A 14,092-nucleotide genomic window follows, 5' to 3' on the forward strand; every position below is an offset into this window, starting at 1 on the left:
AAAAAAAAAAAACTAACCCCATGTCTGCTGGCTCATGATACGAGGGTGTTATCTTTATCATGCATGCACAAATTCTAATAAAAATTTTATTCACATACTCAGCCATACACAGTAGCAATGGGTATATAAAGAAATAAATATAAATATAAAGCAAATCGGAATAGACATGCTGTCCATGTGAACTTACAGTAGCCATAATCTTCAGATCTCTCAGCAGGTTACTGACACTGTGGACAGGAAAGAATTAATAAGAGATTGATTCACTGGGGTGACCGAACGCTGCAAGTTCAAATCCCTGGGTTATGCAACAAAACTCAGAGCTATCTTTACATTATACAAGGTTGCTAACCCCTGGTGGCAACCAGGTCTCCGGAGCTCCGGTTACTGTCTTTGTGGAGTTTCTTTGTAAATGTTTCATCCAGTTTTCCAGTTTACCTCCAAAAAATTATTGCGCAAGTGAATTATGCTAAAAATAAGCATAGCTAAAACTCATTTATGTATCTCAAAGTAAAAAAAGGAAGAAGAAGAAGATCAAACCTTTTTTTCACACATATAATCTACAGAATACTGAATTTTTTTTAGTCACATATTTCAGCTTGTTAGGGAATAAGTGTCACCTGATTTCCTCTTTTTCCATATAAGAGGGATTACATGGCCTACAGTAGTTCAAATGCATATTTTAAATATTGCATTTACTGTGACATAGAAAGCAAAATCAAAAGTATACTCATAAAATATTCAAATTAATTCTATTTTATTTTAACAGATTTTTTAAAATACTTCTAGAAGCATAGAGTAGAACGGTATAATAACACAGAAATTAAGACTCCATACCACTGAAAAAATGATACTTTGGTTAAATGTCATGGTGATATAAACTTGATTAATAAATTGGGAAATGTACTTTGCCAGTGCCCAATACAATCACTGATATACCAGTAAATACTACATGTAAATATCATGGACGCATATCATTAACCATTATCAGATATACTGTACATCAGAAAGACATGTGGCACCAGGCAAACCAGTCATCTTCAGCCATTGTATGTCATTTTATAAACAATATCAATATAAGCAGTAGAAATCTTAGATGTGACAGTCACATGTAAGAGACTCTATGACTTACCTTAGCCAGAGGCAAACACAACGCACTGTCTTTCCAGAATGAGGAATGCAGCAGAGATGGGCCCGGGGCAATGAGGCACTCAGTAAAGGGGGCCAAGGGGCAGGGCTGCAAAGGAATGTGTGATCTGCTTCATCTAATTTACATGTTAAACCATGTGTACGGTTAAAAGAGTTCTACATTTTCATTTTCAGTAGCAATCAACGTGTAAATGTATTTCTTCAAGACCAATATACATTCACTATTAAATTTAATGAGAACACCTACACACTTCGTGGCTGCACTGTAATGCAGATACAGGTCAAGAGTTTTGCATAATGTTCAGATCAAACATCTTCAGAGTGGGGGGAAAATGAGACAGTGAATTTGACCATGGCATAGTTGTTGCAGTCAGATGAACTTGAATATTTCAGTTGATATTCTGAGAATTTAATTAGCAAAATCTTTTAGAGCTTGGACAGAATGTTGCAACAGAAAAAAAAACAATGAGTGAGCAATTGTTGTGAGTGGAAATGCTAAGAGAGCTAAATGATCATGCTGATTTAAGCTGCCAGGAAGGATATACTGTAGTAACTCACTCTTTAAAACTGTGGTGCATGCACGAAATATTAAACATTAATGTGAATGTACTACAAGATAAGAAGGTTCTTTTGGGTTTTACTCATGCCAGCCAAGAACATGAATTTGGTGCTATAATGGACACTGCCTCACCCACAACGTGTGAAATTGATGGGCTACAACTATACTAGTCCAATTCTGATCACCAAGAATAGGAATTTTGAGACACAGTTAGTACATTTACCAAGATCACCTGGGCCCGTATTCACAAAGCTTCTTAAGCCTAAAAGTTGCTCCTAGGGACAAAATTCTAAAAAAAAAATTTAGGACTAACATCTTAGCCCTAAAAACAGCTCCTAAGGTAAAAATTGTTAAGAGTAGAGAGTAGAGAGTTTCTATAGCAGATGACAAAATCGTAGAAAAGAAGAAATATTCTCCAAACACTAAACGTAAAAGTAAACACTGCTGTTTTGTCCAGTTTGGTTATCTTTTTCTTTTACTTCCTTCCATCTCTCTAGGATTCTTGGATACATACTATTCAAAAGCAACTTAAATAGACTGTCCTGCAATCAAATAAACTGGTAAAAGCTGAGCCATTTTACCCCCATTAAGCTGAATATAGTAACTGCTGCGTGGAAATTGTTTGCTTTAAAAGTAGACATATTTTCATCATTTGGCTATTTAATTATCATTAAGATATTGAGCCTATAACAGGAAATTTGCATAAAGTAGCCTGTAGTCATGATTACACAATTTCTTATATACATACATTATGATTTCACTGTCTATACTATTATCATACATTCTATTTTTACAAAAAGCGCATTTCAAGACCTTTGCAGAGGTCAGAGGGTATTTTTTTATCAACTAATCATCATCAGGGGTCCTTGAATCCCTAGCAACGGGGTCAACCACACCTCTTCGGTTTTTGTATTTTCTTTACTCAGAGTTGCTCTGAGAAGTTTCGTAAATTACTTTTAGTCTAGGACTCCCAGCAAGGACTTTTTATGCTAAGATAGGAGCTCTCTGAGAGAATTCTAAGAAGCTTTGTGAATACGGGCCCTGATCTTTATCATTCCGAGTTAATATGACTGAACTAAGCCAAAGTCTTGTCCTGTATATGCGTGGTTTTGTGCATCATGCTCATTGTTCATTTTAAAATTTTTTCAGAGACAGGATACTGGATAAGTCAGGATATATATAAGTCACAGGACATTTCAACACTCGTTATGATACTGTACCTGACATATCACAAAAACGTTTCTGATTACTTCCTGCTGCCAGATATTACCATTTCCTGTTACAAACCTGTCTTTCCCAGTCATGGGGACTGTTTTTTTTGTAATTCCTCTGATCAATCTCTCTACTTAAAGGTTTCAAAGGTCAGTGTACGTATATGTACACAGTATACAGTATAATACCTAAACAGCGGTGATCCACTGGCCGTCTGTTTTCATTGGTGTGTTGAGTGAAGGTTTGCCCATGTATTGTGTATAGCAATGGATGAGGAACAATCAGTAATGATTTACACTCAGCTGCCACTTTATTAGGGACATTTGTTCAACTGCACTTTACCATAAATATCTAATCATGACAGCAAGCCAATGCATTTATGCACGCAGATATGGTCAAGATGATTTCTGCTCCTACGTTCAGAGGGTAGGGTCAGAATTTGGGATAAACCATATGAAAGTATGGATCCATCCTGCCTTGTACTACTCATATAGCCTCCACAGTCACCAGATCTTAATCCAATAGAGCACCTTTGGGATGTGGTGGAACAGGAGTTGTGCATAATGGATGTGCTGCCAACAAATCTGCAGCGACTGCCTGATGCTATCATGTCAATATGATCCGAAATCCCTCAGGAACGCTTCCAGTACTTCGTACAATTAGGGCAGTTCTGAAGGTAAAAGTGGTCCAATCCAGTACAGTATTAGTAATGTGTACCTAATGAAAGTGGCTGGTGTGTGTACAGTATATCAACAATGAACACCTACATGATGTGTTTACATACAACAAGGACATACTGTACCAAGTACCTAATAAAACATCAATTCCAGGGAAACTGGCATGTTTGTGTTCCTCGTTAAGGCTTTTTTTTTTTTTTTTTCGAAATTCCAAATATCAGTTAAAACAGCTATAAATTTTAGTACAACTCAAAAATACACTCAATGAATACATCTTAGTGATTTTGGGTATTAGCAGCATCTTTTTTCACTCTCTCTCTCTCTCTCTCTTTTTAAACACAGCAATGAACACATGACTAGAATAAAAAACACTCATTTGCCACATCTCTAAGCATAAAATATTTATTGATCATGTATAAAACTAATCAAACTTATTCCCATCTTGTACCAAGATCACCACAGTGATATAGAAACATTCACAGCAAACTTTTATATCTTGCATATACCTTACAGTGCATAACGCAACCAATACAGTGCATAATGCAAGCGATACAACATGCATGTTTATTGGTGTTTGTTCTGAGCTTTGAGCTGCTCAGGCTTTGACACTGTTCATCTGAAGAAGTTTTTTTTAGACATTAAGTTCTTAATCAAACCTATAAAAACATAACACTCTGAAATTTGTGTAAAAATTGGCAGTAGGTTTGTGTTTATATAATCAGACAATGCTTATTAAAATTCTGACAATAACTTCTGCTACTGTATGTGGCAAATCAGGGCTTATTAACATGTTCTAAATGTCAGTTAATAACAATAATGTCAGCATTTGTATTTGTTTCTATCGTAATAACTAACACAGAGGCTACCATCAAGGATGCTCCACACAACCAGATTATGGAAATTGATATAGGGAAGTTTTGTCAGTTATTTATCATTACAATATTAAGTATCAGTGCTTTACTTTAAAGTTTTCTTACACTGAAAAGTGTTCAGTATTGAGTACTTTCTTAGTAAGATAACAATCTGTTTTAACAATTTAAGTTTCCCCAACATTAAATGGAAGTTTAAACAGATATAAAGTACAATATAAAGTACATCCTTTAGAAAAACCCAGCATTGTTAGCATTGTCATATGGCTGTGGTCTAAGAGTAAAAAAAATTGTAATTGAAAAACTAACAGATCGAAAACTATAATGCTACTATATATATATATATATATATATATATATATATATCAGGCAGTGTCAGAATTCATGACTTGATTATTTCATTCATTCATTCATCTTCTATTCCACTTATACTGAGTACAGGGTTGTGGAGGCTTCGAGCCTAAGGAGTTTCGCGCACGAGGTGGGGTACACCCTGGACAGGGTGCAAATCCATCGCAGGGCGCACACACACACACGCACAATTCTGAAACACCAATTAATTTTAATTTGTGAAAGGAAATCAGGAACCTGGAGGAAACCCACCAAGTTCGAAGAGAACATGTAAACACCATGCGCACAGAGCCAAGGTGGGAATCAAACATGTAATGTCTGATGTCTAAAAGCTAATAATACTTAAAAATAATTAAAATCATTTTTAATCTCTTTGGGAACTTTAGACAATTTGTAAATAGATGATAAAATAAAATCCTCATGTAAAAAATCAAGGTTATAAATTGTAAATTAGACCTTTAACATTGGATTCTAAAGCTAAAAAGATTCAATCAACGTTGAAATTGGATGTTTGCTAAAACAATTATTAGATTGTTTTTGGTTGTCAAGGTTGCTAAGAGTGCACTTTGCACATTTGTATGGATCGAGATTATTGTGTTACTGTAAGACATAACGCTCAAGTTAACACTAGTTTAATTGAAAAATATCAGTGTTTCATTGGGAAATTAATAAAATATAAATCTTAAAACTTGTTAACCAATTAAAAAATTAAGTTAAAGACTTCCTCAATGTCCCATATATCCCTCATAAGTTTCTTAATCCATGAAGCAGAGACCAGCCATGAGAGAGAAACCAAACAAGATAAAGAGCACTTTGAGGAGCTGTCGCTCTGGAGAGTTGAGCTCATGAGGAAGGATCTCCAAAAATGTAATGTAAATGAATGTTCCCGCTGCCAGGCCTTCCAGCACAGCCTGGACTAACGCCCCCATCTGTAGCTCAGCTTCACTCACCCCGATGCCGATGGCGATGCCCATCGGTGACATTATGGAAAAAACAAGGATGTAGATGATGAGCCACATGGGAGGGACGGCGCTTTGGACCAGCTTTAGCGAGAGGCTGAAGACGATGATGCTCTTGTGGACCATGATGGCAATGCAGATCTCCAACACCTGGACAGGATTTAAAAAAAGGAAAGATAAGCATGTTAGCCTTTATAGCAACTACTGTAGTGAAACCTGAGTGCTACAGCTAACAAAAATTGGCAGAGAAAAGTATATGAGGAAGACACTCAGAGTAAAAATTACTCATCGATCATAGGATCAAGTTGCAAAACTAAAACAAAACAACAAGTTCCTATATTTCTGAAGATCAGCATAAAATAAGTCAGCATAAAAGTAGAACTTTTACTTGCTTGAGTTTTTTTTTTTTTTGCTTATGCCAGCATTTTACTATAGTTGCCCCTCTACAAGTCACTACTTATGCAAGTTCCTAGTTTGCTAGCTATACCAGTTTGCAAAAGGTTATGGTTAAATGCAGGTTGAAAACATTTTATTGTTTAAAAAATTTAATTGTAACCAAAACTAGTTCTTTTTAGAACCTAATTAAGGCCGACTGATTACTTTGTGCAACTGCCATACTGCAATGTCAGCATGTAACACATCAGTGTGAAATGACTGAGTTTAATGTAATCAAGGGTCCGGCCGCTTGCTATAAAGTGACTCTGAAAATACCACAGCAAGATAAAACATTAAAATGGGTGCAAAAATATATTTTAAAAAAAAGTTATAAAGTGAATTAAGTGTTTTACTCTAATCGTATGTGTCTAGTTTACATGCAATTCTTCAAAAGCAGCTAAAAAAAAAAGATTTCTGTTGTTTAGAGCAGAGCACTTTCTAACAAAATAAATAAATAAATAAATAAATAAAGCTCTTGCTTATCTCAAGACTCAGACTGCACCTCAGAGGGCAAGTATTTACAAAGCAGAAAGCTGAGTGTCAGTGGATATATCTGTCTCAGAGAAGCGACTCATTGGTTTGAATTTCTGGCTCCAAAGCCAAACACAAGGCAAGCAGTTACTATCAAAAAACACAAATATTTTAGAGAGGCAGTTTCAAATTTACAAAAAAAATACAGCCTTAGAAAGAATAAAAATTCCCATGCTCAACCAAAATAGCTTTTGTAAAATTATTCAGTGATACACAGGGATCTTTTTAGCAGGTCTTCTATTTTGCAATATCCTGTCCTGAATAGAAACTATCATGACATGACAAGCAGGAATACATTTTCAAAACCCGTGCTCATTTTGTGCATGGCCGTCCAGGACTCATTTATGACACCTTCATGTATGAAAGTCTTTACCTTAGTCTCAGTCGTTTGCAAGCCGATAGCCAAACCCTCAAAGACAGAGTGCAGGGAGAGAGACAGGAAGAGCATGAATGAGCGGAAGGATGAATGCGCTTGCAGGTCCACATGGACATGGTGGCTGCTACTCTCCATGTCGTTTATGGAGCGGTGGGTATGAGAGTGACTGTGACCTGCAGACGGGAGCAGAGGAGCCGTCTCTTCATCTCCTTGTCCTTTACAGGTGAGGACCAGCCTCTCGAGGATGAGGACGATAAAGAAGCCGCATGCCATGATGAACTCGGGCAGAGGATAGCCGATCTGAGGAGATTAAAAGAACGAAACTGGTGTTTAACCTTTTTTCTTCAGATCTTTTTCCTTTTACTTTTTCATAACTTTTTGTATAGTCTTTTTTCTTACAGCCATTTACAAACTCTGCTCTGCTTTATTTAACAGAATGAGATAATCCATTCTTAAACATTTAACAGAAAAAATGTAGAAAACATCTAAAACCTGTTACAGATATATTGCATGTATGTTATGTTTAACCATTTATAAGAGTTGGCAATGCAAAGAAACAGCGGTCAGTGGTTTAGAGCTCACTCAGCATAAATGTGGTTGTGCTAAAATGATCGTATGACCTTTCATGTCTGCAAAAAGGCTCAAAACAACCTCCTGTAATCTAAGGGAAATAGCCTCATTGGGATTGTCTGATCATGTGACTTTATTGAGTGAATTATGTCCACACATCACAGATTTACACACACTCACACACACACACTCACTCACACATACACACACACTCACACATACACACACACACATACACATACACACATACACACACACATACACACACACATACATACACACATACATACACACAGTGCCTGCATGCATAAACGGAAACACTTATCTGTCGGGATTTATTTTTACTTTTTTTTTTTTTAAGGTAAAGTGCTGGTTCATTTTTTTTTATTTTTACTTTATATTTTGCGTTCATTATTTTTATGTATTTAATTTTTTTTGAGCTGTGGAACGAATAATTTGAGCTTCCATTATTTCTTTAATTTGATTTCGATTCTGACCCCAAATACACTCACATCTGCGCCTTGTAGCTGCTCACTGATATCAGACAGATAATCTGGGATAATGTCCAAGAGACAGGCAGCGAGGAACACTCCTCCGGCAAAGCAGCTGATTAAACTCAGTATTGTCCTGTGGAGTCCTGGAAAAGAGATGCAAAAAAAAAAAAAAAAAAAACAGCAAAAAAAAAACAAAGAGTTACTGGTATTGATCAGGAAAGCTGCTGACACTTATTTCATGATAAGAGAACTATGCGTTTTAGTCCTGCTTCAATGATTTATTATCAGACAATCAAGAAGTGGTGATAACTAAAAAAATAAAAAAATAAAAAAAACTACACAAAATAGTGCAAACTACTGCAACACGAGCATGATATTAGACGGCAGGCTAAAATCTAAAATAATTTAATGGCGTGATGAAGGAACTAGAAAGCTCTATGACACGATGCATTATAACATAAGGTCTTATTAGGGGTTTATTAAACATAATGTGTAATTTGATTGGTCTTGCTTAGTCTGACTACTTTCAGTTTCTCCTCCAAATGCATATAATTCCTCTGCATTACACCTGTGGTGGCATGTAACATGCATTGTTTCAACTACTGCTGAAATGACACATTTGTGTTAGTGAGCTGAGCTGGGGGGGTTTCACTAAGAAGAAGAAGAAAAAAAAAAAAAAAAACCTGACATACAGTCTGGGCTAAAAACAGATAATGCCAAGAGTTACTTCTTCTTAACTTTTGTATAGTCTTTTTTGTTTACAACCATTTACAAACGTGCTGCTCTGCTTCATTCAACAAAATGAGATAATCCATTCTTAAACATTTAACAGAAGAAAAATAACCTGTTACGGATATATTGCATGTATGCTCTTTTTAACCATTTATAAGAGTTTTTAAAACAATGCAAAGAAACAGCGGTCAGTGGTTTGGAGCTCACTCAGCATAAATGTGCTTGTGCTAAAATGATCGTATGACCTTTCATGTCTGAAAAAAAGGCTCGAAACTTTCTGCACAACCTCCTGTGAACTGAGGGAAATAGCCTCATCGGGATTGTCTGATCATGTGACTTTAGTGACTTTATTGAGTGAATTATGCTCACACATCACAGATTAAGGACAGCAAGATAAAAAAAAAACTTCAAGACTAACAGCAGGACTGATTTTAGTCTTTAAAAGGAAGTTCCATAGTATTGATCCATTGCAGATAATGAACTACAGGCAGTATCACAGGTGATTTCTGATAACATTCAGAAATCTGTTGATTGATAAAAATGTAATCAATTATAACTCCTTCAGACTGAACAGAGATAATGCAGATATAAGTGTGTTAAACTGATGGTCAGATGATTTAAATTTGATTCACATTTCAAGACTTTCCATATTCAGTTTCACTCTCTCTCACACACACAGATGAGCTCATTTCTTCTTTATAAAATAATGGAAATAATTTAGGAACTTACCTGTTCCGCTGGTTTGTCTGAAAAATTTAATTTGAACAGGAATGAAACCAAACAGCAAAGTAAGAACTAACAAGCCAACTAGGGCTGATATTTTAACCACTAATAAGTACTCCATCTGGAACTGAGTCCCAAAGCCACCCAGATGTAAACAAACAAAAAACGCTTAAAGCTAAATATATATAAAACTATTTCCTAAACGTTAGCCAGTTTGCTGGAACCGGTACATTTTTATAAATGTCAGAAGAGTCTATATTCGTCGTAAAACCATTTACAAGCAGTCCTAACTGCTCACACTCAGCCTCTCTAAGCTCAAGTCCATGTTGTTCGCCGCAGTCTCTTTGGCTCCGCCCAGTGACGTAGCGTATTTGCATATCGCACTTCCGCTTTCCGCTATGGTTATTTGCGTACTAAATAGTACATTAGTACAAAATGCACACAGGTGGTTAATAGTCTAAATGTAACGCAATTTGCTCCTTTATATGTTAAATTTTATCGCTTGATTCTTATGGAGACCGAAATGTGGCTCCATACTCATTCCATCCACTAGAGTTCCTACACATGCAGTTCCAGACTTGTCCAGCAGGGTGAGCTTAAGAATCAGACACTGCTTCTATGACAATGTGGCACATGATGAGTCTTGTGATCAAAATCAGGCGTGTTCATCAAGTCATATTATTTTGCCCGGCTGTACAGAACTGTTTGCCAGTCATTTCTGAGAAATTCATGTTACTCAGAATTTTTTTTTTCATCTTTTTTCATCTAGTTTTTTTTTTTTTTTTTAAGTTTCACAAAGGCTGCCTTTTTCTTTTTCTGAATAATCTCTAACTTTATATGGTTTATCTTGGGGTATCTGTGATACATGTGTAGTTATGCTGTTCTCTTAAATAAATAATGATTGATTTTTAGATTTTTTACATTAAACTGTATATTAGTTGTTAGTGTCTAACCCACTTCTAAATTACAAAGCTTAATGAATACTCTTACACGTAATTGATATTGCAAGTTTTCAGTCACTCCTGGATGGGGTCCCAATACATTGCAGGGCACACACACATACACACTCATACACACACCACAGGCAATTTGGAAACACCAGTAAGCCTAATCTGCATGTCTTTGGACCATGGGAGAAAAACCGGAGTACCTGGAGGAAGCCCACCAAGCACATCGAGAACATTCAAACTCCATGCACACCAAGCCGAGGCGGGAATCGAACCGAGACTGTGGAAGTGCAAGATGACAGTACTAACCACTAAGCCATCGTGCTGTGTTAAGTTAAAGAAAATAATTAATTAGTAAATTAATACATATAACCAGAAATTTCACCAGAAGTGACCAGACGTAAACAAAAATATACTCATTCGCAAACTCCCATCTATTGTAATCCTATGATAATCCTACAATAATTCATCAAATTCACATACTTTGTGCCTAAGATCCAATAATGTAGCCAGTCCATCTACCAGCAAACGATATGGAAAACTCAGAGAATGTGGAGGAAACCCACACCAACCAGGTACGTACACACAAGACTCATACTCAGGATTGAACCAGCGACCCTGGAGCTCCATGGTAGCAGTACAACCTGGAGCACCACGCAATGCCACCCAAAAAGCTATTGTTGTTGGGACAGGATTCAGTCCCTGATCTGCCTGGCTCTTGTTTAGTCACCTTTCTATACATATAATGTAGGTGTAATTGTTTTGTATGCAAGTACTGATTGTAGCTTAACAGAGGAAAATGACCACCATAAGACCACAACTGGGGCCCTAGCATACAGTACCTCATCAATAGGAACCATTAAAATTTCCTACGCATAAGCATAAAATAAAAGGTTTTCCTTTTATGTAGAACCATGTTCAAAAGCTAGTACCCCCTTTATTAAAGGGTTAAAGTAAAAAACATAATAAAAATCATCTGATCTACTCTAAAACATTTAACAGAAAAATGAGCTAATTATCAACATTAAAATCATTCAAAACCTAATACAGTGGTACCTCGGATTACGAGTAACGTGGTTTATGAGTGTTTTGCAAGACGAGCAACAATTTTTAATAAATTTTTACTTGAAAAACGAGCATTGTCTTAGTTAACGAGCACCGAGTATCATGTTTCACGCATGCGCTTCTTGTTTTAACAACGAGCGTTACGTCATCACAAGTGAGCCAACGGTTTTTCGCTCTCTTGCAGCAGAATTGTAGGTAATCGTCTCTCCTGCTGGGGGAATACACACACGCGCTGTGTGTGTGTGAGATGTGTGTGCGCGCGCACACACACATTAACAGAGAGACCGTTTTTAAAACCATTTAAAAATTTGCAAGGAACATTCCTAGTCACACTCACGTGAGCGCATACTAACAGGATCACTGCTGTAAGTAAAACAACAACAACAAAAAAACTAATTAAACAGCTCCTCACCTTTGAAAACAATCGCGACAGAGAGAAGTTTGTGTGTTTATTTGGCAACCTGAGAGAAGGGGGCCATAAACGCGAGCGAGCCCCCCCTCATCCCCTCTCCTCTCAGGTTGCCTCTCAGTTTTTTTGTTGTTGTTGTTTTACTTACAGCAGTGATCCTGTTAGTATGCGCTCACGTGAGTGTGACTAGGAATGTTCCTTGCAAATTTTAAAATGGTTTTATAAACGGTCTATCCGTTAATGTGTGTGTGTGTGTGTGTATGTGTGTGTGCGCGCACGCACATTTTACCCACATACACTCTGCATGCACAAACGAAAACCCTTATCTGTCGGGGTTTAATTTTACATTTTTTTAAGGTAAAGTACAGGTTAATTTGTTTTATTTTTACTTTATATTTTGTATTAATTATATTTATGTATTTATTTTTTTGGGCTGTAGAACGAATAATTTAAGTTTCCATTATTTCCTATGGGAAAATTAAATTTGGTTTACGAGCGTTTTGGAATACGAGCCGACTTCCGGAACGAATTAAGCTCGTAATCCGAGGTTCCACTGTACTAAGGTATTGTATGTACAGTGGTGTGAAAAACTATTTGCCTCCTTCCTGATTTCTTATTCTTTTGCATGTTTGTCACACTTAAATGTTTCTGATCATCAAACACATTTAACTATTAGTCAAAGATAACACAAGTAAAAATGCAGTTTTTAAATGATGTTTTTTTTATTATTTAGGGAGAAAAAAAATCCAAACCTACATGGCCCTGTGTGAAAAAGTAATTGCCCCCTGAACCTAATAACTGGTTGGGCCACCCTTAGCAGCAATAACTGCAATCAAGCGTTTGCGATAACTTGCAACGAGTCTTTTACAGCGCTCTGGAGGAATTTTGGCCCACTCATCTTTGCAGAATTGTTGTAATACGCCTTTTTAAGTCATGCCACAACATCTCAACAGGTCAGGACTTTGACTAGGCCACTCCAAAGTCTTCATTTTGTTTTTCTTCAGCCATTCAGAGGTGGATTTGCTGGTGTGTTTTGGGTCATTGTCCTGCTGCAGCACCCAAGATCGCTTCAGCTTGAGTTGACGAACAGATGGCCGGACATTCTCCTTCAGGATTTTTTGGTAGACAGTAGAATTCATGGTTCCATCTATCACAGCAAGCCTTCCAGGTCCTGAAGCAGCAAAACAACCCCAGACCATCACACTACCACCACCATATTTTACTGTTGGTATGATGTTCTTTTTCTGAAATGCTGTGTTACTTTTATGCCAGATGTAACGGGACACGCACCTTCCAAGAAGTTCAACTTTTGTCTCGTCAGTCCACAAGGTATTTTCTCAAAAGTCTTGGCAATCATTGAGATGTTTGTTTTTAGCAAAATTGAGACGAGCCTTAATGTTCTTTTTGCTTAAAAGTGGTTTGCCCCTTGGAAATCTGCCATGCAGGCCGTTTTTGCCCAGTCTCTTTCTTATGGTTCTTTTTCTTATTTCTTATGGAGTCGTGAACACTGACCTTAATTGAGGCAAGTGAGGCCTGCAGTTCTTTAGATGTTGTCCTGGGGTCTTTTGTGGCCTCTCGGATGAGTCGTCTCTGCGCTCTTGGGGTAATTTTGGTCGGCCGGCCACTCCTGGGAAGGTTCACCACTGTTCCATGTTTTTGCCATTTGTGGATAATGGCTCTCACTGTGGTTCGCTGGAGTCCCAAAGCTTTAGAAATGGCTTTATAACCTTTACCAGACTGATAGATCTCAATTACTTTTGTTCTCATTTGTTCCTGAATTTCTTTGGATCTTGGCATGATGTCTAGCTTTTGAGGTGCTTTTGGTCTACTTCTCTGTGTCAGGTAGCTCCTATTTAAGTGATTTCTTGATTGAAACAGGTGTGGCAGTAATCAGGCCTGGGGGTCCCTACAGAAATTGAACTCAGGTGTGATAAACCACAGTTAAGTTATTTTTTAACAAGAGGGGCAATCACTTTTTCACACAGGGCCATGTAGGTTTGGATTTTTGTTCTCCCTAAATAATAAAAACCATCATTT

The 14,092-nt window shown here is 37.0% G+C and overlaps 1 protein-coding gene across 1 annotated transcript; it reads right to left on the reverse strand.

Moving 5' to 3' along the window:
* Nucleotides 1-3,980: 3,980 nt before the first annotated feature.
* Nucleotides 3,981-9,988, reverse strand: slc39a1 (solute carrier family 39 member 1). Its single transcript, XM_053513833.1, has 4 exons — nucleotides 9,641-9,988; nucleotides 8,198-8,322; nucleotides 7,113-7,415; nucleotides 3,981-5,923 (listed from the first exon to the last, which is right to left on the reverse strand). Exons 1-4 carry the CDS (start codon nucleotides 9,753-9,755, stop codon nucleotides 5,570-5,572), a joined length of 897 nt encoding a protein of 298 aa, XP_053369808.1. The 5' UTR covers nucleotides 9,756-9,988; the 3' UTR covers nucleotides 3,981-5,569.
* Nucleotides 9,989-14,092: the final 4,104 nt, after the last annotated feature.

This window comes from Clarias gariepinus, chromosome 15 (genome assembly GCF_024256425.1).
Source record: "Clarias gariepinus isolate MV-2021 ecotype Netherlands chromosome 15, CGAR_prim_01v2, whole genome shotgun sequence".
NCBI lineage: Eukaryota > Metazoa > Chordata > Actinopteri > Siluriformes > Clariidae > Clarias > Clarias gariepinus.

Coding starts and splice junctions, on each gene's coding strand:
- slc39a1 (XM_053513833.1), bottom strand. CDS start 9,755: ATGGAGTACTTATTAGTGGTTAAAATATCAGCCCTAGTTGGCTTGTTA. Junction 8,323..9,640: donor CAGACAAACCAGCGGAACAG/GTAAGTTCCTAA, acceptor TCTCTTTTCCAG/GACTCCACAGGACAATACTG. Junction 5,924..7,112: donor TGCAAACGACTGAGACTAAG/GTAAAGACTTTC, acceptor AATCCTGTCCAG/GTGTTGGAGATCTGCATTGC.